The sequence below is a fragment of the Leptopilina heterotoma genome, unplaced genomic scaffold (assembly GCF_015476425.1).
Source record: "Leptopilina heterotoma isolate Lh14 unplaced genomic scaffold, ASM1547642v1 Lhet_114, whole genome shotgun sequence".
NCBI classification, from domain to species: Eukaryota; Metazoa; Arthropoda; class Insecta; order Hymenoptera; family Figitidae; genus Leptopilina; species Leptopilina heterotoma.
Genome location: NW_025110833.1, coordinates 2,988,260 through 3,014,636, shown reverse-complemented (window position 1 = coordinate 3,014,636; position 26,377 = coordinate 2,988,260). Strand labels below are relative to the sequence as shown.

General features: G+C 28.1%; 1 protein-coding gene across 3 annotated transcripts in view; it reads right to left on the bottom strand.

Annotated features, from left to right (window-relative positions):
- The window catches only part of LOC122507464 (ankyrin repeat domain-containing protein SOWAHB), a 229,485-nt gene that overhangs the window by 191,099 nt on the left and 12,009 nt on the right, over nt 1-26,377 (bottom strand). For all 3 annotated transcript variants that reach the window (XM_043620195.1, XM_043620187.1, XM_043620203.1), the window contains 2 exons: nt 4,874-4,909; nt 4,288-4,392 (listed from right to left, as the gene is read on the bottom strand). In XM_043620195.1, the coding sequence (XP_043476130.1) occupies nt 4,288-4,392; nt 4,874-4,909 (141 nt within the window). The remainder of the gene's footprint in view (nt 1-4,287; nt 4,393-4,873; nt 4,910-26,377) is intronic.

Here is a 26,377-nt window from a genome sequence, read left to right as displayed (position 1 = left end):
ATTAAAACTTGTTCGGTAATCAAAATTTAAAGTTTTAAAAGTTTCCTAAAAGTTTCTAAGACTTCCAAATTGAGACAAAAAACGTATCAAAATTGTTGCGAAGCAACGTTTTGATACGTTTTTTGTCTCAATTTGGTAGTCTTAGAAAAACTATGTAAATTAAAATTTTAAAATACTAAATTTAATTAAAAGTTGCATAGTAAAATTTTTAATAAAAACTATACATCTTATGAAAAAAAAGAAGAAATATCTATTTCCTGAGTCTTGCAGAATTGCAAAATTTTCAGATTTTCCGTGCAAGTTACTTTATTTGGACCGTAAACTTTTTTTTGTGGTGTTCGGTATTGTTGGAATTTTTTTTTTTTTTGTAAAGGAGTATTAGACTGAGAATTCCTAGAACATCGAAGGGAAGCAACGAGTTTTCTCGGCTGGCCATTATTGGTCTGCTGCCTACTGTCTCATAGATCGTAAAACTCATTGATTTACGAGCCCGTATTAGACACGTGACCATCGCGTATCGCGTGATTCATGCTTCATAGTGAATGTGGACATTGTACGTATCGAATGGTCAGGTGCAAATCCAATTTTATTGACAAACAAAAGTAATACTCTCAACTAATTGATGTTCCAATTTTTATGATTTTTTCAGAAATTATCAATTTTTATATTCTCATTTTTTTTTTAATGAAAAAAAAAAGAAATTCTATAAGACTCTCTCGTCCTTTTCTCAAAAATAAAAATCACATAACGCTTAATGTTCGAAAAATATTGTTTTTAATTGTAAAAATTCTGATTTACTCAAAAATTGCAATTACAAAAAATTTGTTTAAAATACATCAAAATTACAATCAGTGGAAATTTTGAAAATAATTATTTTTAAAATTTTTACTGATTGTCCAAAGTGAATCTATTTTTGTTTTTTTTTTTGTTTACTTTTTTGGATTTAATTTACTTTGGATTTTTTGGTTTGGACTTCTTGTCTGGATACTAAATAAAAATATTCAATTGAAAAATTTGTTTGATTCGAGTAAGAAATTTGTTTGTTCGAAATAAATTTTAAGGCATAAATAATGTGACCGCGATGATACTCGACATTTATCGAGAACGATAGAATGCCGTTATATTAAAGCTTCAGTGAAAGATAGGATCGATTTTGAAAAATGGCTCACCAAGGTGCAATCCTGACAATTAGAGTATCGCGCAATAGCACACATGTGGCATGCAGCAGGCCCGCCTGATTGCTACATGAGCTCTTAGCTAGATTTATTGACCTGTCATTGGTGGTTCACGCGAAAACGCCAAATTTAGAATGCCGCAGGTGTTAAAAGTATAAGAAACTTGCAAATGTGGGTAATAAGTGGTTTGCAGATGATAGACAGCAGGTCCGTATACACAAAGTCGTGATCCAGGTAATTAATTTTTTTTACACATCCTCTTTTCACACTGTTTATAATAGTTCTTATCACTCAAAAGTGACTATATAATTTTAAGGATCGTCCTTGCCATTCATCAAAGTCGCAACGATCAATTTCTCTGATAAGATATTGTAATAGGTTTATTGCAATTACGAAGTCATTAGCCTCGACTTGAGATACTGGATTAATTTACCATGAGTGAAAAATTTACTTTATCCTGTATTTAAAAATTCGCTCGCTTGTCTTGACAAAATTAATTATCATCAGTTTGGCTTTTTTAGTTTGCATTCTAGTGGAAACTTTTTAATTTTTCTCAAAATCAGGGCTCGAACCAGTCAAAGTATTTAAAAATACGGACATTACGAACCAAAAAGAAAAAATTACGGACCAATTACTAACAAAATTATAACCAGTCCGAAGTTATAATTCAAAAATAATTATTAATAATTAAATTAATAATTAATAATTAAATTAAAACTATAAATTAAATTTTTCATAACTATAAAACATGAATATATCGATAACTCCGAGTCTTCGACTCGGAGTGATCAATTTTTTCATGTTTTATAATAATTAAAATCATTATCAATTCAATTATTATTTTCAAGAATTTTTAACGAAAATTCTTCCTTAAATCGATTATTTTTAATAATTTTCCAAAAAGTTCTTTGACAATTTTCAAATCCATTTTTACAATATTCAATTTTACGAAATTTCAATTATTCGTAAATTCTTCATTTAAGGGAGAATCTGATGTACAGTCAAAACATAAAAAATTAGCCCAATGTCATAATTTCGTAATTTAAAAGAAAAAGACAAATTAAATTTTAAATTTGTTTTGGTAGAAAGGCGAAGAATTTAATTTTGAACATTTAAAACTATTAAAAGTTGCATTTGAATAAAAATTACTATTTTCTGTCAATAAGAAACATTTGTTAAATTTTAGGTTATGTTACTTAAATCATTTATTATTGACAAAAAAATATAATTTGTATTCAAATATAACTTTAAATTATTCAAAATGTAGAAAATTAAATTCCTTACGCTTCTACCGAAAGGAATTTAAAATTTAATGTCACTTTTTCTTAATTAAAATACGAAATTATGACATTGAACTAACTTTTTTCCGATTGTTTGTCAGATTCTTCCTTAAATATATATTAGAAAATAAAAACTTTAAATAATATAAAAAAAATTCGATTAAACTTTTTCAAACAAATTAATTTCAAAAAGTTCACCCTATATTGCTTTAAATATTCAATTGTTATCTAAAATTTTAACAGAAATTCATTTTTAAATCAATTTTTATTAAAAAATTCAACGAGAATTCAATTATTTAAATACAAAAATAAATAATTTATTGAATAATTGAATGTTTCTTAAAATCTAATTTCCATAAAGAATCCAGACTTTCAAACATTTTAATTTGAAACCATCTTAAAATTCAATTATTTCTAAAAATTCAAGCTTTAATGCTTTAAATATTATTAATTATTTAATTATAATAATTTATTCAATTATAAACTAAAATTTTAACTGAAATCCATTTTTAAATTAATTTTTATTAGAAAATTCTACCAGAATTCAATTATTTGAATACAAAAAAACAATGTATATTAAATGCATGTTTCTCAAAATTGAATTTTGGTAAATAATTTTATCAATAAATTTTTAAATAATTGAATTTTTTTGACGAATTTTAATAAAATTATTAAGAAGAATTACATTTTTCGAGAAATTCGAGTAAAATTGTATTAAAAATAATTGAAATCTTGCAATGAGTTTAATTATTTATGTAGGTAATTAATTGAATTCCTGAAAAGAATTTTATTATTTACGAAAATAATTGAATTTCTGTAAAAATTTTATTATTTATGAAAATAACTTAATGATTGAGAAGAAATTTATAAGAAAAATTGTAAATAATTGAATTTCGGTGAAGAATTTAATTATTTCTAAAGATAATTGAAATTTTGACGAGAATTTTAAAAAATTTTTGAACACAAGTCAATAATTGCATGTTTTTTAAAATTGAATTCTGATAAAGAATTTTATAAATAAATTTTTAAATAATTGAATTCTTTTGACGAATTTTAATAACATTTTTAAGAATAATTACATTTTTCAAGGAATTTGATTAAAATTTTATTAAAAATAATTGAAATTCTGCAATGAGTTTTATTATTTATGAAAATAATTTAATGATTGCAAAGAATTTTTATAAAAAATTTGTAAATAATTGAATTTCCGAGAAGAATAATTTAATTATTTCTAAAGATAATTGAAATTTTGACGGGAATTTTTTTAAATCTTGAACATAATTGAATTTCTGCAAAGAATTTTATTACTTTTGAAAATAATTGAATTTCTGCAATCATTTGTCATTTTTCTAAAATTTTCCATATTATATCGTACAATTTACCATTTTTTCGTCTTTTCTCAATAAAATTACGGACTTTACGGACCTTTTTTTTAAAAAAAACTGACTTTTACGGACTTCAAGCAAATTTACGGCCCTTTACGGGATTTACTAGTTCGAGCCCTGCATTGCAAAAAAAGATTCTATTCACTTAAAGTATACAAAGAATTTGTAATAGAACTCAAAAGAATTTTTCCACTGATAATGATAAATTGTATATACTCTAGAATGCTAACAAGTACAAGATTTTTATATAAAACTTTATACAATGATAATATTTAATTTAACTCTTTCCATCTTTCAAAATTTCGCGAAATTCTCTAAATTTTATTGTAAAATTCAAGGCATCACACGAAAACGATGAATGAAAATAAGTGAGTGAAATGACTAAAGTTTTAAACTTGCTTTTGCCTTTAGGGCCTCAATTACTTTAATTTTCAAGAAATTCCTTACCTTCATTCTGGTGAGACGAGGTTCCTCCGCAGCAAGTTTCGCCAGGGCCTGGTAATCCCCTTGTGCAGCCCTCACCAGCCATTCGCGTGACTTTCCGTCCAGTTGCTGCAGGAAATGAAGTCAGCGTTAGGAAATATTTTGAGGTAATCTTCGCAAAAATATTTCTTTCAAAACTTTCGAAATTTACGACACAATTATTATTATTATTTTACAGCAAAAACTATTTTCAACAATATAATTAATCAAACAGTTCCCAACGGAATTGATTAAACATTCTTTAACTATTTGCCACAAAAATTTAATTAATTAAACTCAAATTATAAAATTGCACCCCTGTTAATAAATTGTTGATTGCAAATAAAAAGCTACGAAAGAGATAAATAAAGAGAAACCAATTAATCATAATTTTTAAAAAATCAAATAAATCAATGAGTAAATTCCCGATATAAAAAATTTTAATAAGATAGACTCCTGCAATCATCAACCAAAGATGATAACACTCTTTGGCGTGAAATTCAATTTGCGGATGAAACGTATAGATAGAAAGATTAAATGATGGTAGAATAAATGATGCTGATGAACTTACCGAAGCAACGGAAGCTCTGTCATCCTCCTCCGTACCCTGTGGAAAAAAGAAAAAAAAGAAAGTTTACTGTCCGTTCGAAAATTAACTTGACACGCACATGATTAAAATAGTGGAATGAGAACGTGTATATGTATATGTGCGAGAGTATAAAATAGACGTATAACGCCAATGAAGTGCACTAAATGGCAGAAGGATCCGAGGGGAGCGAAGAATGCCCAAAACAGCGGGGGATCAACATCAAATACTTTTGATATACGGAGCCAATAATTGATTTTCTGACATTTGGACCTCAACTTACGCAACCCCCTGTCAACCACGAATCGTAAATCGTTCGAAATCAACATAACGGGTGTTGCCGTATATATAAATACATACACTCAGAAAAAAAAATTTAGCCAGTCATTGAATATATCTAAAAGTTCATGTTGACATGCGCACTATTTAAAAATTATATTCGAATTAGATCCATTCACCTTGTTCACCTCGTTCATCTCGTTCACTCTTCAAATAATGATACTAAACATGATGATAATGATTTAACAAATCATCAATATGTTTGATTTTATCATCACACACATTAATAATCACCTTATTTGACCGCACTATGATCTTTAAATAAAAAATCAAAATTTCAATTATGTTTACAGTTATACAAAAGTTATAATAGAAGAGAGCTATTTACCTAGCAAATATTTAGAAAGAAAGTCAAAGGAAGAGGGGAAGTGAAATCGAAGAAAGATGGAGGGAGATAAACATATAGACGAGAAGGAATGATCTTTAAAGAACGTTAAACGACTACTCATCCCAGTTAAACTGTTTGTATTTTCACTCGTCACGATCCTCACAGGGTTGCTCATATCTGACCCGAAGAGCGAGAATGTCAAGTTACAATTTGGCACAAGTTTAATATTTTCCTCTAATTAACAACTAAAATCTAAGAAAGTTACTTTAGATAAAAAACAAAGTTATGTTTTTAATATAATTTTCGATAAAAGGAAATCAACTCTCAATATAAAACACTGATGTTTAATTATATTGCCAGGCCCGGTAGGAAATAAACTTCTGATGTTTAATTATATATTTTAAACAAAAGTTTATGAGAAATTTCGTTAAGAAACATGTGAGGAATAATTATTCTACATACGGAGAGAAATGATAACCACTGACCCCCTGTGGTGTCAGGTGCTGCAATGAAGTGCGTTCTCAGCGCTGAGAAGCTTTCCTATGTGAACATATACAGGAATAATGTTATCCACACAGTGAAAACGGGCTTTATTATATGCATGGGTCACGCGCTATCCTCCATCAGTGATTCAACAATCGTATTTTCAATAAGCGCTCGCTATTGCCTGGCCCGGTAGGGATTAAACTTCTGATAGTGGGTCGTTGACTAACGTACAGATTTCATAGTTCATATGGAATTGAATGAGAGCGTGGGAGGAAGTGTTTACTCTCGATATTGTCAAGATTTATACTTCTTTTCACTATATTGACAATCTAATAATCAAAATTATCTTGTTAACATGATTGAATAAATTAACTTGTATATTGTGATTCATTATGAAGAATATGTTACAAAAAATATATTATGTTTATTTCAATTATTAAAATTAAGTTTGTATTATTATTTATTAAATTATTTATTTAAAATTTTAATTATTATTACAGGCTTCGCACTCATATGTTTTTTTTAGAATTTCCACTACCTTAAAAGTTTAAATTCGCTAATACTATAAATCAAAAAACTATACTCAAAAATTATAATCAAATTCTTTAAAACGATTCAATTATTTTCAAAAAATATTCGAAATTCAATTATTTTAAATATCTAGTATTTTCATAACATTTCGCAAAAGAATTTAATTATTTAAAAAAGATTGATAATATTTATCCAAAATTCAATTATTTTCATAAATAGTAAAATTTCCATAGGAATTCAATTAATTTAAAATAGCATTTTCAAAAAGATTTCGAAAAAACCAATTATTTAACAAAATTTTTATACAATTCTTCAGAATAATTTAAATACTTTCACTGATAATAACATTTTTCATAGAAGTTCAATTGTTTAAAAAAGTTTTTGATAAAATACTAAGCAAGAATTCAATTATTCTCATTAATAATGAAACTCATCGAAGAAATTCAATTATTTTTAATACAATTTTAAATTAATTATTCAAAAAATTCAATTATTTTCACAAATAAAAATTTCCACAAGAATTCAATTATTTAAAATAAAATTTTCATAATATTTATTATACTTCGAAAAAATTAATTATTTAAAACAATGTTTATAAAATTCTTATAAAGAATTCAATTATTTTAAAAAATAAAATTTTTCACAGAAAATCAATTTTTTTTTAAACATTTTAATAAAATTTTTTGCAAGAATTCAATTATTTTCATAAATAATAAAATTCTTTTCAAGAATTTAATTGTTATTTTTGAAAAATTTAATGTAATTTTGAGTAACTATTCAATTATTTTAATAAATAATAAAACTTATCGCAGGATTTAAATTTTTTAATACAATTTTACAGGAATTGCTCAAAAAATGTAATTATTCTTAAAAATTTAATTTCAAATCCTCGAAAAAATCAATTATTAAAAATAATTTTTTTTTAAATTCTTTGTAAGAATTCCATTATTTACAACAATATTAGAATTTCTCACAGGAATTCAATTATTTTCAAATATTTTAATAAAATTGTTCGAAAGCAATCAATTATTGTAAATACAATGTTAATTAAATTTTTTTTGAAATAATTCCATTATTCTTTTAAATTTTAATACAATTTTCCCAAGAATTCAATTATTTACATAAATAATTCTTCGAAAGAATTCAATTATGTCGATAAATAATCAAATTATTCCCAAAAATTCAGTTATTTTGAGGCATTTTTATAAAATTCTTTGCAAAATTCAATTGTTTTCTTAAATAACAATATTCATCACAAGAATTCAATTATTTTTAAAAGTAAAATTTTAAAATTGTAAAAGTAAAACTTTTGGTAATTCAATGATTTTCAATATCTACTATTTTCATAAAATTTCCAAACTGAATTCTTTTCATGAATAAGTAAAATTTCTCAGGAATTCAATTATTTAAATTATAATTTGCATAAAATTAGTCGAATGAAATCAATTATTTAAAAATTTTTCTCAAGAATTAAATTATTTTTATAAATATTTAAATTCTTTTATGAAATACATTAGTGTAGAAAAAAATAAAAATAAACTAATTACATTCGCTGGGTTAAAACTGGTTTGAAGGTTTGTAATTTGTAGGAGGGGGAGCGTAAGCACTGGGGTGGGGATAATGAGAAAGAAAGAGAAAGACAAACGCTGCTCACTCACTCTCATTGTCTCCACTTCTGCGCCTGCGCAGGCGCAGGAGTGGGAGCAATGAGAGTAAGAAAGAAGCAACGTTCTTCTTTCTTTTTCTTGCTCATTATCCCCACTCCGGTGCTTACGTTCCCCCTCCTACAAATTACAAACCTTCAAACCAGTTTTAACCCAGCGAATGTAATTGCCCTCAAAATTAGTTAACATAATATTCTACAACACTAACCTGAATTAGTAGCTCAATTTTTCCTAATTCAACTTTAGAGACAACACAAATAAATCTCTAAAATAAATAACTAAAAAATGCAAATTTAATTCCAAGTGAATTAAAATCAGCATCTCACATTAGCACTTCTGCCAACTTTTATCTCTTACTGCGGTTATATATTGAGCGTATAAATACGAGTGGAGGAAATCACTCTTGAAATCGCCAAAATGTTAAGTACATTGAGAGCTTATCTCATGGAAATCGGGATCTTTATCACTGGAATCTCGATGGTTGCGATCGATTCTCGAACGATGCCGAGATATCGTGTTCCAGATCGTCGATAGGATCGCGGAGGGGACACTTGTTTGCGCTGGTATCTTTCGAGTCGGTTAAGAGATATGCAAATTTTCAACTCTCTCTTGATGCTGGAGAACCCTGGCTTGAAAATGCGAAACCAACGGACCAGTCAACGAAGCCACGGGCCAAAGGAACATAATGGCGTGGTTATCAGATAAGCCTTATAGAGGATGGGGGGGGCGGTTAATCGTAATGGCATCACAGTGGCGTTCCTGTGGGCTCCACCTCAGCTGAAGAATAAGTGGCGAGGTGAATGGAAGGGTAAAGGGAAGAAGAGGCAGAGAATGCCCCACCTCGGCGCCTGCTCCCGTCACCGCGTCATTGTTTCGCCGTAATTAATATTTTAATTGAGATCACCGGGAATTAATTAACGCACCGGCGCGATTAAACCCTTCTCTTGTCCCCCTGTTTCTCATCACCCTATAGATAGGATGCAAAAGGGGAGAGACTGCGTTCTCTCTCCCAAGTTCGATCGATTGCGAACGAGTCTCTTGCATATTGTGATGTCTCGACTTTGACGTTTCTTAACGAGGCGCGCTCTCTTATTCCCCTCCCCCCATTTGATCTCGAGATGCAATTAGTTGATTTTCATCTGAACCAAGCCCCTTTCGATAAATCGATCTATTTAAAAAAAAGAAGCCAAAGATTTACAGCAGACAAAATCAAACAACTAAATTAAAAAAAAAAAAATTTCAACTTTTGCAGCTTTCCAAAATGGACAAGAAAAAGTTCAAGATCGAATTCGAAACATTTATGTATGGAAGAAAAAGGATGGGTCAAACTTTACGGAAAGAGAATCGAGACAAGTACTTAAAAGTTAGTCTTTCTTCGTATAAGTTTTCCATTTTTGAAGTGTCAAATTTTCGATAAAAAAAAACTTTTATATCCTGAAAGGTAGAAGTAACTACAAATCATAGACTTAACTGTAAACTAATATCTGATCATCATTTTCCAACTCTCGAGTTATTATCAAAAAAAAAGTTAGTAAAAATCATTTCTATCTTTCTTCGTCAGGTAATTTGAACTTTAGACTTTAGTTATCGCATTGGTAATTCCAATCTCTAAATTGGAGATTCTAATCTGGGGTGTGCCGCTAACCTGTATATGCCCGAGTCGGTTGGCAAGAACCGACAATTAAACACACGTATGCCTGCAGTAGTCATTGAAGGCGTGGCAAGAATGGTCTGTTAAATGTGAGATTACGTTCTTGCATGCTTATTCTTGTCCTTGAAGACTTGCACACCTTTTAAATAAAACATTTTCCAAATTTTCTCGCTAAAAGAAAAGAAAAGTAACGGAACTATTAATTTGATTCATAACGATTGCAAACTAAAAAAGATTACAAAGTGCAACAAAAAGTTCACAAAGTACAATAAAAGGCTTACAAAGTACAAAAGGAATTTTTGTTGCAATGATTACAAAAGTTAATCATGTATTTTAAAAGAGTTGCATACGGCACGTGTGTTGTTAAAGTTTTGACACTCGAATTCAATTCGGAGTTAAAGGATAGGCCTTGAGAGGATGTTGGCCCTTACAAGTTCACAAGGTTGGAAACGTTTTAATAAGCGGCATATGCTGAAGAGGGTGGATGGGGGCTTATAAATACATTCGGTTGTTCCATTCGAGGAATAAGGTCCATGGTAGTATCAAACGATGAATGGAAGGGGACGGGGCTCGTGAGTGGAAATGGAAAGAGAGAGAGAGAGGAAAGGGTCAGAAACGAGAGGCAAAACATGTTGCGGCACGAGCTGCCTGGAGAGCTCCGCGGAATTAGCTTTATTACAACCTGGGGGCCATCCATACATAGCTAACAGCATACGAACATTCTCTGGCCAATAAGCCGAATACTAACCAAACATTTTGCGGCTCGCCGCACCACCAAGTACCCTGCAGATACCCTCAAAAACATGCTTACACAATAGGGACTGTTGAGTACCAAAGACTATCCAAAATTTGTCCTCCAACAACAATAAAGCATCTCTATGTGTGATTCTTTTCAGAGATCCACGAAAATTGCAGATAATTGTTGTGTTTCTCTTCGAAGGTCCTTGAAGCTTCATTCAAAAATTGTATTTTCCACAAACCTTCATGAAACTGTATTCGATAATATTCTTCAAACCACCACGAAAGTAGATTCAATAGTTGTATTGATCATCAAATCTCCGCTAAGCTTTGCTCAATAATTGTATTTCGCGTCAAACATTCAGACTTTAATAATTGTATTTCTCTTCAAAACTCCGTGAAACCAGAATCGATACTTAAGTCAGGTGAACGTCATGAAAAAAAAATTTTGTCAAGGAAATTAAGAAAATACTTTTTCGACTTTTCTTCCAAACATTGCAACAAAATACCACAATTTTAAGTAAAAAAAAAAGTGCAACTTATTTTAATTTTTATAATAAAAAAATAGTACAATGTAAAAAGTAGCATTACTACAAAAACCGTAATAATTCTTTAAAGAGATTCAGATATCAGTCTAAATAAGACCGATTGAAATCAAATCTATTGAAAACCATTCGGGGAGATCCTCCTCTCTGGGGGATCTGCGCGGAATTCTGAGAATTAGACACGGAATGTAGGGGAGTAATACGCGGGAGGGTATCTCTCTCTGTCTCTCTCGTCTGATAAACGAATTTCGAAGCACGTAGTCTCGTTTCATCACGATCGAGATCGATTATGTGATTCTGTGGATAGCGTTATCCTGATTTATTTCCGTAATGGGCGTTCGCGCATTCATTTTGGAGAGAACGAGGCAATTTCAAATGGGTCTTCGACGCTACCAGCAATGCTACTGCCACTGACAGGAAAACTCTCGCTGGGTGATTCAGTGTTTGGTTTGGCGACGCCTTCCAACGACGGCCATGATACCTATAACCACCTACACATTCTCATCAGTTGCCATACATTATGTTATTATTTGAATTCCTTATTCAACCTTTCCTCTCATCTTTCGCTTATCAAACATCCTATAATACCTTTCCCTCGGAAGCATTACACAACCTCAAATATATGTTTCACTTGAATAAAAATTTAAAATTTTCGAATCATATTTGAAAGGAAATGGAAAAAAGTAGATAGAATATAAAGAAAAATTGCGAAAGAAAGAAGGAAGAAAAGGAGATTGAAGTAAAAAATAAATTAAGAGAAATACGATAAAAGGACAACTGCAATAGGAGGACCAAAGTGGATGCATATGTATGAGGATAGATATGGCGAAGAGGACAGAGAGGCAGCAGAGAGAATTGGAAAGAGAGAGCATGTATAGAGTGGAAATTAGTAATCGGCACGATTATTAGTTTGCCAGAGCACGGTAGCGGGTGATTCATAGCCAGCTTGTCATATTTTCGCGCGCGAATACTCGGGGAGTTTGGTCCGGATGGGGAACATGGAGCAGGTTACACACGCCTACCTCGTGACAGGAATATTCGTACGTACCGTGTTCATCTCGGTACGCCAAAACCCCGTAATACACCGCATCGCTGCGATCATATCGCGAAAGCTAATAAATTTTAACTGCGAATACGAGAGGAGATAGATTATATTAGTTTTCTTCTGCTCGGTCGTGCTTGTTTATTCAATTAAAGAAAGAGAAAAAAAACCTATACAGTCAAATTGGATGCTCAAAGTCGATGTTATTAAAAATATATATAAACTAACAAAAAACCACTCGATTCAATATATAGTCAAATTTCACTGATCTTTAGTGGAATTTCACTGACTCAAATTTAGAAAACAGTTCGAGTCCTGTGAATACTATAAAACGCGGAAATTGAGTATTAAAACTATTAATAGTAAAAAATCAGAATTTGACCATCAGCTACCGAGCATAGAATCTAAAATGTTGCCATACGAGATGAATGTCAAGAATTATAAAGCCCTCTAACGAGTTTATCGCATCCTCTTTAACGTTATTAACGCGGGCTAACGAACTGGATGTGCTGAGTCAGAGAGACCAGGTTATAACCGAACTCGGTCCGATCTGGAGGTTCCAACCTACGGTTCCAGGTTTAGATGTGTGAGCTCAGGGTAAGAGGTAAACTATACACTTGGTAGGGAAATCAGTAAAAGGCGGGATAAATGTATATACCCATAGAGACGGCCGAGCTGTCTGTCCGGCCCTGATATCCAAGTCCCTGGGCTAATTCCAAGGTGTAATCTTCGGGTACCATCTCAATGGATTAGCATATAGATAGTGAGGTGGGCTGACCGTATATACCCGTCCGCGCCTAGATCACGGACGTCCTCGTAGTCGTCATGTCCGTTTTGGTCCCGTATCTCTGAATCCGGTGTAAGATACAACGGGAATTTCGATAATTGGGTGTGAAGCATTTCACGAGCTCTCGATACAATGTGTCTATCTATAATTGATAAACCGCACACTGAGCAGATAATTCAATAACTTAATTCAATCATTTTCAAATTTTAATCTCTCCTTCAATAATAACTTATTTCAATAACTTCAATAATTTCATCCAATTCAAAGAAATATTTTTCCCACAAATGCACATCTTAATATTTATCCAGACAAACTGAAATAATATGGTTCTGGCTATTAATTTTTAATTCACCTCCAACTCATGAAATAATAATATTTAAATATACCAAAAATAATTAGACCCCATTCATTAATTACCATTATTTGACGAAAAGCGTGTTCGTTTTTCCGATATACTTGAATTGAATTTCAATCTCCGTTAAGTATTGAAACAGTGCGACTTATATTCCAGAGAATGTAAAAAGTGAATTGACGTGCGAATATGTAAAACGTCAGATGAAATAATTGATGCTATTTTTTGAAAACATGTCCTCTGTTTCAGAATTCAATGAATTTTAATCATATTAATTCGAAATGAAGAGGGAAAAAAGTATCACTGAAGAAAATTGTATATTAGAGTCTCAGGTGAGATGTGATTCATCAAAGTTGCCACAAAAATTTAACTTTGTTTTCCCCTGATTTCCAGATAGAATTTTGACTTTTTCCCTGACATTAAAGAATATTCTGATTCACTCTAAAAATAATTAGATACTGAGAAAAATGTTCTAATACATTTATTTGCGAGTTTCTTTAATCGTTTAAAATTTAATAACTTATAAGAATATTATTATAAACATGATTATTTGATATAATAATATTGTTACTCTAACTTCTTCGAAATTATTTTCACCATTTAAATTCAATTATTATTTTATAGAATTTTTATCTAAAATTCTTTTTTAAATCAATTTTCAATTATTAGTTAAAAGTACGAAAAATTTAGATTTCCAAAGATTTGAATTTGAAACCTTTTCAAAATTCAATTATTTCTAAAAATCAATGCTAAGAATTTAAATAATAATTTATGAAAATAATTGAATTCATGTGAAGAATTTTATTAAATTTTGTTTAAATAATTGAAATTTTGACAAGAAGTTTATTAACATTTTTGACAATAATTGAACCAGGGTGATCCCAAGTTTCAGTTTGTCAATTTCCATGACATTTCCCTGATAATTTTACTGACATTAAAATTATTTTTCCTGAGAAAATTTTTTTTCAAAGAAAAATATGAAATATTTTACGGAAAATGAGTAAAAAGTTATAAAATTGATTAATTATTTTCTATACTTTTCAACTTACTTAAAAAAAATAAAAATAATCAAATTTTTGAAGAATTTTAATTATAAATATGACTATGATTTCTCCGAAATTTTAATAAGTCCAAAAAAGTACATTTTTTGCTTTATTCGAAGATAACTAAATCTTAACAAATATGATACAAAATTCTAAAAATTAAGTAGTTTTTAAGAATATTTTAATGCAATTTTTCAAAAACAATTGAATTTCTTAAAAGAATTTTTGTATTTATTTAAAAAAAATTAATATTTTGATGAATTTTAATGGTATTTTCATTAAAATTTTTGATAATTCAATTATTTTGATAATTTGCAATTCAAATTCTTCAAAAGTTGATTTTCAAAAATTCTAACAAAATACTTGATGAGAAAATTAATTATTTTCAATTAAATTTTACAAAGTTTCAATTATTCAAAATCTTTTTAATTGTACATTCCGAAAATTTAAATAGAAAAATGATTCAAAAATAATTTTTGAAAGATTTGTTTATAGTTATTTTTCGCATTATAAAAATCCAAATGAATTACATTTAATACTAAAAAATATGATATTTTGTTGCAATATTTGTAAAATAAAGTAGAAAAAGTCGCAATTTTTTTAAATAATTAGAAAAAAGTTTCAATTTTCTAAATTTCCCTGACAAAAAATTTTTATTCTGACATTTCCCTGACTTTACTGACATGTGACCACCCTGTCAATTCTTGAGATGATTTCGCTACCTATTTATAAAGATAATTTAATTTTTGCAAAGTATTTTATTATTTTTCAAAAGAATTGAATTATTCTGATGAATTTTGATACTTATGAAAATAATTGAATTTTGGAAAAGAATTTTATTAAAATTCCTTAAAATAATTGATTTTATGGGGAGAATTTAGTTGTTTATCAAGATAATTGAATTCTTTTGCGAAATTACTTAAAAATTTTTGAAAATAAATGATTTCCTGCGACGAATTGAAAGTTATTTATGAAAATAATTGAATCATTGCAACAAATTATATTATTTTATTGAATAATTGAATGTTTCTTAAAATTGAATTCTTTCTTTAAGTTTTAATAAAATTTTTAAGAATAATTGCATTTTTCGAGGAATATATTTAAAGTTGTATTAAAAATATTTAAAATTCTGCTGTGAAAATAATTGAATTCCTTAATAAAATTTTATTATTTATGAAAATAATTGAATATTTTCGTAGAATTGTATCAAAAATTGTTTTCAATAATTACATTTTTTGATAAATTTTATGAAAATATAAAATATTGAAAATCACTGAATTACGAAAAAATTTGGAAAATAATTGAAATACAAAGAATTTTACTTAAATTTTTGAAAATAATTGAATTTTTGGCGAAAAATTTTACTATTTATAAAGATAATTCAATTCTTGACGAGATATTCGTTAAAATTTGTAAAAATATTTGAATTTCTTTGAATAATTAAATTAATTTTTTGAAAATAATTCAATTCTTGTGATAAATATTATTATATTTTTTTAAAATTGCTAAACATAATTGAATATTTGTGAAGAATTTTGTTATTTATTAAGATAATTGCATTAAAACTTTTGAAATAATTAAATAATATTAAAAAATTCATTCTAGTCAGTTTATGATAGTTTATTAGACAAATAAAAAAGACACTAAAAATTCATAATTTTCTTATGAATTCTAAAAATTTAATTTTTTCCAGTACTTTTAATAAAAATCGCTGACTTCCCTAACCTGCGGCAACCCTGCGATTGTCTCTCTAGAGGAATATTGACATATGGAGTGAAATAATGTGGACCGCGAAAAGAGGAAGAGCATAATTTTTTTTGACGAACTTTACACGACTCTGGAGCATAGCCCAGCGTGGTGATTCGGTCGCGATGTAATTTGTGCTCACAGCAGGTTTGAGCAAACACGCGCTACGGGGGTGCCACGAAAAATTAAATAACTCGATGACTGGTCACATTCTCCTCGCGAGGCATTTTAACTGTTGAGCTCAACGCTCGTGTCAAGAAACGGAGATGGATCTAACAGTGAATTACAATCGTGAACTCGTTCTTTACATTCAATTTACTCAAGGTCGAGCCACATCCTCTCTTCCTCTATAAACCATCGTTTATATTCTTACTAATTTACGATTCGTATTGTTTCTAGAGTCATGACGATGAGATGCAGGATGCTTATCTCAATATTTCTTTTATTTGGGTTGGGCTCTCTCTCTTCGTATAGAAACAAAAAAAATTGGACCAACAAATAGAGACAACGAAAATAATTCAAAATGAATGATTGTACCTTTTTTTTTTGTTTTGAAAAAAAAAGCTAATGAATAATATTCAATGGAGGTGGAAATGTAAATAAAAAGCTGGGATCTTGTTGACAATACAAAGGCATTCATTCAGTTTGAATTAGGTGAAAGAGAAGATTTCTTCCGCACCCTTTTTCGAGTCTCATGGGTCCAATTGACAGCATAAAGTTGCATTGAGTCCCCCAGGGTCCAAGAACGTTGGACCTGGTGAGCGAGCGCCAGCCTCCCGTCGACTTATGAATATAGCTGCGCTCACTGCGCATCTCAGATTTCTGATAAGGTGATTTTTAGTTTACCGTCGCGTTCAGAGACGCATAAAACATCGGGAGACTATCGGCAAAGAGGCCGTTTACGAAAAGATTATCTGTAATTCAGTCAATAAACGGTGTCTGTGCAACAGTTAAAAAAATACCATTTGCACCCTTTTATTTATTTACGAAAAAAGAATTAGCTAGGTTCTAAAAAATTATCCAACCGAATAATCTAAATTATGACAGAGATAAATAACTACTAATTTAGATAACTTCCAAATTAACAAAGTAATTAATCACAAGAATGGAGATGTTTTCAAAAAGAAAATTTGCGATCACTATCGAGGAATACGATTACTTGCAGAATTTCAATCGAAATTGCTTTGTATCAAATGTAGAGAAAATGAAAAGTCATCCGAAAAATAAAAATTCTGCAATCACAAATTCTGATAGGAAATGACAAATTGCGGATAAATGATTTGAGGTTGGGGCACGCTTCATTGACGTAAGAATGCCATTGGTTCAATCCGTAAATCTTTTCTGGCTAGTCGATCACTTAGAAGATATATACCCACGCCCAGGCCCAGCCTCGCATTTCACGATCAGAGACACTATCGATTCTCATCTGCAGCTAATGTCATGTAAGAACGTCCAGACTGTCTCCTTCGATCTGCTGACAACTATACCTTGTCAACATGTCGTTCTAAGGCCACCAGAACTTTGATAGCTCTGACTAATTTGAAATAATCTGAGTAATAGTCTTTAGCAGCTATTCTCAACTAATTTCGAAAGTTAATTTTGAAAAAAAAACTAAGTTCTATTCTAGAAGTCCAAAATGGACTTTTGGGCTCATAGATAAAATAATAAATTTAAAGTTTTATAAAGGATAACTTGGCTGTTTGAACACATAATGAATGTCAGCAAAAATAAGACCCGATTTTTTCTCTGTGACTGCATTTATTTTGTTGGGGAGAAAAAAAAAAGAGTTACCTTCTAAAGGAATCTATCAATGTCAGTGAATGATGATCGTAAAATCTTAACGATCGATAATAGCAAGGCGCAATATGATTTCCATGATCAGATCATCCGGAACAGAATGACCCAGAAGGAAAGAGTTGCGACGCCCTTATAAATGTCAAAACATCCCACAATCAGTCAATTTTGGACATCACTGCAGGGAATCTCTTTAGACTCCCGTGGATGTGAATGACAATATTAATACTCGTAAATATATATTCCCAGAAATAAATGAATAAACACGACAACGATTAACTCAACTCAAAAGGTTTCTTTTTTTATTGCATAACACGAAAATTAATAAAAAAATATTCCTGAACAATTTGTATTCTTTTCTCTTTCTATCTAAATGCAATAATCGACAAATTATTTGTGACACGCTTCGAAGAAAATTATTGTTTGCTTCTTAGATTTTAAAACCTCGAAAAATTTGAAGTTATGCTTGTAATTTTTCAGAGTTGTCCCAAAAATATTAACTTTGTTTTTCCCTGACTTTTCCCTGATTTCCAGACAGAATTTTGACATTTTCCCTGACCCCAAAGAATGTTTGATTGACTCTAAAACCGATTAGATACTCAAAAAAATGTTCCATTATATTTATTTAATTTGTAATTGTAACAATTGTAAAAATTAATTGTGAAATTATTCGAAAACATCAGTAACTTGTTTTTTTAAATAAATACTTAATAGTTATTATTTTTCCATAGGAATTAAAATTTTTAAAAATTTCGAATTCAAACCTTTTTAAATTCAATAACTTATTATAATTTTATTATAAAATATCTTTAAATCAATTATTTTGAATAATTTTTAACAAAGTTCTTTGAAAATTTTCAAATTCGTTTGGTTTTAATTCAATTTTACAAAATTTTGATTATTCAGAAATTCTTTAATTAAATATATATTAGAAAACAATAACTTGAAATAATTTTTAAAAAATTTAAATTAAAATTTTTCAAAAAAATTATAAATTCTAAGAAAATGTAATTATTTAAATAAAAAATAAACAATTTATTGAATAATTGAATGTGCTTTAAAATTAAATTTTTTAAAATAATTTTATCAACAAATTTTTTAATAATTGAAAAATTGTGATGAATTTTAATAAAATTTTTAAGAACAATTTCATTTTTCGAAGAATTCAATTATAAATTGTACTAAAAATAATTGAAATTTTGACAAGAATTTTATTAAGGGGAGACCCCACCTTAATTTTGACCCCTTTAAAATAAAATTATTAAAGGAGGTAATATTTTTTTTCTTGCATCATTTTTAACCTGAAAACATATAAGATGGTCAAAAATATTTAATTTTAATTTTTGAAGAGGTTAGAATTTTTTTCTTCTGACATATTGCATATTATTGCAAATCCATGCGAGAAGTTGTTTAGAGTGGTAAAATATGCATGGAAAAAAATTTTCGTTAAAAAATATTAAAAACTGTAAGAGAAGATCGATTTTTAATATTCAAATCTTTAAATTTTGCCGAAATTTCGAAAGCCGTAAATCTTTAATTTTTTTCCAACTTGTGTATATTTACGTAATTTGATGCTATTATTAAAAAAACATTGTTAAAATTTGTATTTAGCTCATTTTCGTGGTAAATTCCATAAAAATCATAGTCCGAAGCTTTTATGGTATACTTTATATATACCGAAATAAATGCAAAAAGCCATGATTTTTATAGTTTTTACCATGAAAATAAGCTAATCGTCAATTTTAACGATGTTTTTTCGACTCAGAGCATCAAATTGGAAAAAAATAAAGGTTCAGGACTTCCGAAATTTCGGCAAAATTTAAAGATTTGAATATTAAAAATCGATCTTCTCTTACAGTTTTTAATATTTTTTCACGAAATTTTTTTTCCATGCATATTTTACCATTCTAAACAACTTCTCGCATGGATTTGCAATAATATGCAATAGGTCAGAAGAAAAAAATTCTAACCTCTTCAAAAATTAAAATTAAATATTTTTGACCATCTTATATGTTTTCAGGTTAAAAATGATGCAAGAAAAAAAATATTACCTCGTTTAATAATTTTATTTTAAAGGGGTCAAAATTAAGGTGGGGTCTCCCCTTAACATATTTGAAAATAATTGAATTTCTTAGAAGAATTTTATTATGTATTTATAAAGATAATTAAAATTTCGACAAGAATTTAAAAATAAATTTTGAAAATAATTGAATTTAGGAGACGAATTTTGCTATTTATAAAGATAATTGAAATTTGACGAGAATTTAAAAAAAAATTTGTTAAATTCAATTATTTTCATAAATAACAATTTATTTATGAAAACAATTGAATTTCGCAAAGAATTTTATTAAAACTTTTGAAAATAATTGAATTTCGCAAAGAATTTTATTAAAATTTTCGAAAATAATTGAATTTGGCAAACAATTTTATTAAAGTTTTTGAAAATAATTGAATTTCTGGGAAGAATTTTCAGGTACTTATCAAGATAATTGAATTCTATGGTATCCGGACACGAAGTCCAAAAAAAAGTCCAAACCAAAAAATCAAAAATAAATGAAATCCAAAATAGTTTTTAAAAAAATAATTTCACTTCGAACTTATTTTTTTAATTTTCTGTCCTGGTCAAAAAGTCCAAAGAAATAAAAAATCCAATAAAAAAATTAACATTTTAAATTTCTAAAAATAATTAAATTAATCGAGTAATTTAATTGAAATTATATAGAAAAAATAATTGAATTTTTGTAAAAAATTTTTTTGATTTTGAAAATAATTGAATTTTTGTGTAGAATTTTATTATTTATGTAAATAATTAAACTCCTGCGATTTTAAAATTAACATTTTAAATTTTGATTTTATAGCGTAAAAAGTAAAAACGTGTCTTTCTCACATGTTTCATTATTTATTTTGGACGTTTTTATTTATTTTTGATTTTTTGACTTTGGACATTTTTATTTTGGATTTTTTGTACTTTGGACTTATTTTCTTGAATTTTTCGGTCTGGATTTTTTCTCCTGTAATCGAATTCTATCAAAGAATTGCTAAAATAATTCATAAAAAAAACTGATTTTAATTCTTCGCAGTTAAACAAAAACTTGTAATTAAGGTAAAAATAATACAATGACAAAAAATAAGACAAGATTTTAAAAATGAATTTTAAAGTTTAATTCTTATGTGTCATTCTTTGGAGCGTGTCACATTTTTTTAACCAGATAGGAGAAAAATTATTTTTTCAATTCGATAAGAGAAAAAAAATACCTTTTTTCAAGTTACAAAAATGATGATCTAAGATGATACTAATTTTCTTTGTACTATTTGTAGAGCGAAGCAAAATGAATGACTTGTTGTTTTTTTCTGTAAGCAGTTAATGTGTTTGTGTATGACACCAATTCAAAAGATAATATGCGGTTTGTATGCTTTCGAGATTAACTTGTAATGGACTGAATAAATGCCAGCCAAGTTGTTAGACCTATCAAATAGCTTTACACGATAAGAAGAAGTGTTAACTACTCGTGTATATGGGCACCCTTATAACAAGATGTATTCAAAAAAAAAGTTTCCCCGATATACGCTCAAAATGTCAATAATATTCAGCTCTTTACCTTATTTTTAACTTCCTCTCCTTGAATTCTTTTTTTTTTTAAGGAAATTAATATCATATAGGTTATCTAGAATCTAAAATTGATTCCATAATTATATTTTGCGGGTATTACGTTGTTGGGAGCGATTAATTACAAAATAAATGTGGCGGCTCAGCGACGCGTGGAAAATATGTAAGCGCGGCGCCTAGAACACTAAATTAAATCGTTATAAAAGGCGGGATGTTATCTGGTAATATTTTTTTAATGACGGTCATATTACAACGTGTTTCACTAATTTTAGGCATTTCCCACAAGGCACCGCACCGCAAAACACCTTTGCGCTCGGCTTTGCGTATTCAGTTACTGACATCGGAATAATGATTTCTTATCTAGGATGAGCATCCTGTGCAAAATGTCCTAATTAAAATAAACCATAGAACGTGAAAGTCTTTATTTCAACAATCTAGTAACAGTGCAGATCTATATCTATTACTTTATAATCGGCGCCTCGCTCGAATATTATTTTCAAAATTCTGAAGAGGAGTTAAAAATTCTAATTTCGATAAATTTGTTAGAAATTCGATTTTCTGGGGCTTAACGAACATGTAAGGTTTACTCGTACCAAGTTATATGCCAGCCATTATAATGGTATAAGACTTGAACTGGCAGGTGTCTCGGTTACTACTTGCTCGACGAGCCCAAGCTGCGACTCTGATTAATGACTGAAATATTTCTCGAATAAACAATGATACCTCGCGCAGTGGCTTTCGAAATACAATCTTTATTCAAAATATTATTTTTCATATTCTGGACAGAAGTTATTCTCTAAAGAAAATACAACCGAAAATCAAGAACTTATTCAGGGTTGCCACGCTTTTGCTCATTTCAAATTACCTCTGACTTTTCCAGGTTAAAAAACGAAATTTTTTCAGGATCCTAAAATTACATTTGTATTTTACAAAATTAAGTAACTCCAATAAATTTTTACAAATACATATGGAACTTTCATATAATACTGTATTCTGCATTGGTATATTTTACTTTTTCAAATAAATATTTAGCCATTATAATTTTTCCATAAGAATTAAGATTTCCAAAAATTGCAAATTCAAATCTTTTTGAAATTAAACAACTTATAAAAAATTGTTATAAAACATGAAGAAATCGATCACTCCGAGTCTTCGACTCGGAGCAATTGGTATATATTAGATATATATTAGAAAATCAAAACTTCAAATAACTTAAAAAAATTCAATTAAACTTTTTCAAAAAAATTAAATCTACACAATTTTCAGTTGAAAGTAAAAAAAATTCAAACATTCAAAGATTACAATTTGAAACCTTTTCAAAATTCAATTACATATTTCTACAAATTCACGCTATAATACTTTCTCTCTAAATTTAGTAAAAATGTTTACTAATTGGAATTAGTGACTGACTTTTTGCTTTTGAATTTGTAAATTTTACTTTTAAATTAGTAGGAACGACTATTTATTAGTAAAATCTGCTAATTATCAAAAGCAAAAAGTCAGCCACTAATTCAAATTAGAAAACATTTTTACTAATTCAAATTTAGAGAGTTTTAATTATTAGAGAGTATTCAATTATTATCTAAAATTTTAACTGAAATTCATATTTAAATCAATTTTTATTAGAAAATTCTGCGAGAATTCAATTATTTAAATACAAAAATAAATAATTTATTGAAAAATTGAATGTTTTTATTAAAATTGAACTCTCATTTAAAGAATTTTATCAACAAATTTTTAAATAGGTAATTAAAATTCTTTTGCCGACTTTCAATAAAATTTTTAAGAATAATTTCATTTTTCGAGAAATTAGATTAAAATTGTTATTAAAAATAATTAAATCTCTGTAAAAAATTTGATTCAATTGAGAAAATTTTTTGAAAATAATAGAAATTTTGCAAAGAATTTTATTAAAATTTTGGAATATAATTGAATTTTAGAGAAAAATATTATTATTTATAAAGATAATTTAAATTTTGAAGAGAATTTTTTTAAAACTTTTGACCATAATTGAATTTTTGCGGAGAATTTTATTACCATTTTTGAAAATAATTGAATTCTTGAGAGAAATTTGAATAATATTTCTTTTTAAATAATTGAATTCTTTTGTGAAATTTTATTGAAATAATACCTATATATTGAAAATATAATTAAATTTTGATAAATTATTGAAATGAATTAAATTTCTACGAAGAATTTTATTAAAATTATTTTGAAAAAAAATTGAAAACCTATAAAATTTTTCATTATTTATGAAAATAGTTGAATCTCTGTATAAAATTTTACTATTTATGAAAATACTTGAATTATTGCGAAGAAATTTATAAAGAATTTGTAAATAATAGAATTCCTGTGAAATTTCTATTATTTAATTAATTCATTCAAAATTGAAATTTTACAAAATTTCAAATTAAAACCTTTTGAAGTTTATCTATTTATAAAAAATTGTAAATGCAACTGTTTTAAAATTGAATTAATTTTGAAATATTTAAGAAAAATTAGATTTCAAGAATAAGCACAATAACTTTAGAAAACAATAATTTTCCATAATTCCGATAAAAAATAAATTGTTTTTGAATATTAGATAAAAATTTTTAAAATTTAATTAAAAATAATTTATTTATTTCTAGTATTTTTGTTACAATTTTTGAAAATCAACTTTTGAAGAATTTTAATTGCAAATCTTGAAAATAATTGAATTATCAAAAATTTTAATTGCAAATCTTGAAAGGTAAATTTAAAAATGAAAATAAGCTTAAAATTTTTTTAAATTTAATATTTTTAATATTTTGAATTACATATTTCCAAAAATAATAACATTTTAGAATTATTTTTAACATTTTTGAGAAAACAATAATGTTCAAAATTTTTAATTAAAATTCTTCAAAAAATTCATTAGTTTTTTTTTAAATTCAACAAAAATTCTTTTAAGAAATACATTTATTTTCGAAAAATTACATTAATAAAATATTTTTAAAAACTAATCAGTAATTATTAGAATTGTTTTGTTATAATTTTTTAAGATTCAAAATGTACTTTTTGAACTTATCAAAAAACTTTTGAGAAATCATGGTCTTGTTTATAATTAAAATTCTTCAAAAATTTGATCATTTTCATTTATACTTTTAAAAAATTCAATTATTTTTAAAAGATTTTACCAAATTTCGATTGATTGTTAATTTTTAAAAATTAAAAAATTATTATCGTTCAAAAATTATTTTAAAATATTTTTAAAAAAATTAATTGTAAGAATTTCTTTATTATAATTTTTTGAAAATATTATACCTTAAGAGCTTAAGATAAAACTATTAAAAAGAAAAAACTATGGAGAGTCACAATTATTATAAAAAATTAAGTATATGTAATTAAATAATTGAATTCTAGAAGAACTTTTGGAAAATTACTTAAATTAATTGATTCAAAGATGAATTAAATTCAGGAAGGGTTATAATTGTAATTTTTAGAAATTATTAAAAGTCATAAATTTTACTCATTTTCCGTAAACATTAATATTTTCATACTGTAAAAAGAATTTTGTTAGGGAAAGTAATTTTAATGTCGGGAAATTGTCAGGGAAATTGATAAATTGAAACTTGTGACCACCCTGAGTAATAAAGGAGAGCGAATTTTAATCACACGGGTTTATAACAAAAACTAAAAAAATTCCATGATCCGATTAGAAATTTCATTTGATTTCCATGATTCCATGATTCAAAATGAAATCCCATGACAATTCCATGATTTCCAGGTTTTCCATGACTTATAGAAACCCTGAGGTTTATTCAAGGTTTATAAAATTCCCTGGTTGCGTGGCAACCCTGTTATTTGAAAAAGGAACAGTTTGATTAAAAAATGGAAGATGCTAAATTTCTTATGAAACAAGAGAGGAATCAATCGCGTTAGCATATCAAAGGCCACTGTCTATGCATTCGACGAACTTGTTGAAAATCGAAGACGAATCAAGAAGCTGGATCAGGAGGTAAGTTTCTTCCAAGGGATGCTGCTTGTCGAAAATTGTCGTTTGCAGAATCTGCAAGCTGTGCCCTAACCTTATGTGCCCTCGACAAAACCCTCTTTGCATATACATTCTGTAAGATTACTTTGTGCGGTTTACACCCTTCGCACTACCTCTCTCTCTCTCTCTTACTCCGACTTCTACCCCTTCTCCTATAAACCTCTCGACGTCTTTCCGCGCCCACGGCAGGCAAACTACCCTCAAAGTTTCACCAACGTCCCTAATGTATGCACAACTATACAGAATTCTAAGTTCAGCAAGACTCGTGTTAAAGCGCAAATTCGTAGAGAAACCTCGTCTTCTAGAAGACGAAACCTCGACATGGAGCTTCTTAAGACAGAACACGCGTGATCCTAATTAGACGAGTCCTGGAGCTAACGAAATAAAGCCACCTATATACTTTCCACTCTCAGTGTGTTTGCTGACGGGCTTTCTTCCCCCGGATAACAATACTATATAACGTTGGCTCTCTTGTTGCGCCAGAGAAACTTCCAGCCCATTATTCCTTTTCCCTCTTTGTGAAGGAGAAGAAAGAAAAGTACCTTGTTGACAAGTAGCAAGAAAATTGTCGAGTTTTTCAAGTATACTACTAAAATGTGGAAAGACTTTACAAGAATATTGTTGCTGATTAAATTAGAGGTTATATTCACGAAACATTTAGAATAGAGAGGGGGCGAGGAAAAAACTCTTTCTCTAATTCAAACTTGTACGCTAAAACAACTTTAAAAACAACTTCACATTTAGTTTACTAAATCTCATCCTCTTTCTACAATATTTACAAATTCATAAATTCGTGCCAAAAGAGATTTTACAATGTTAGA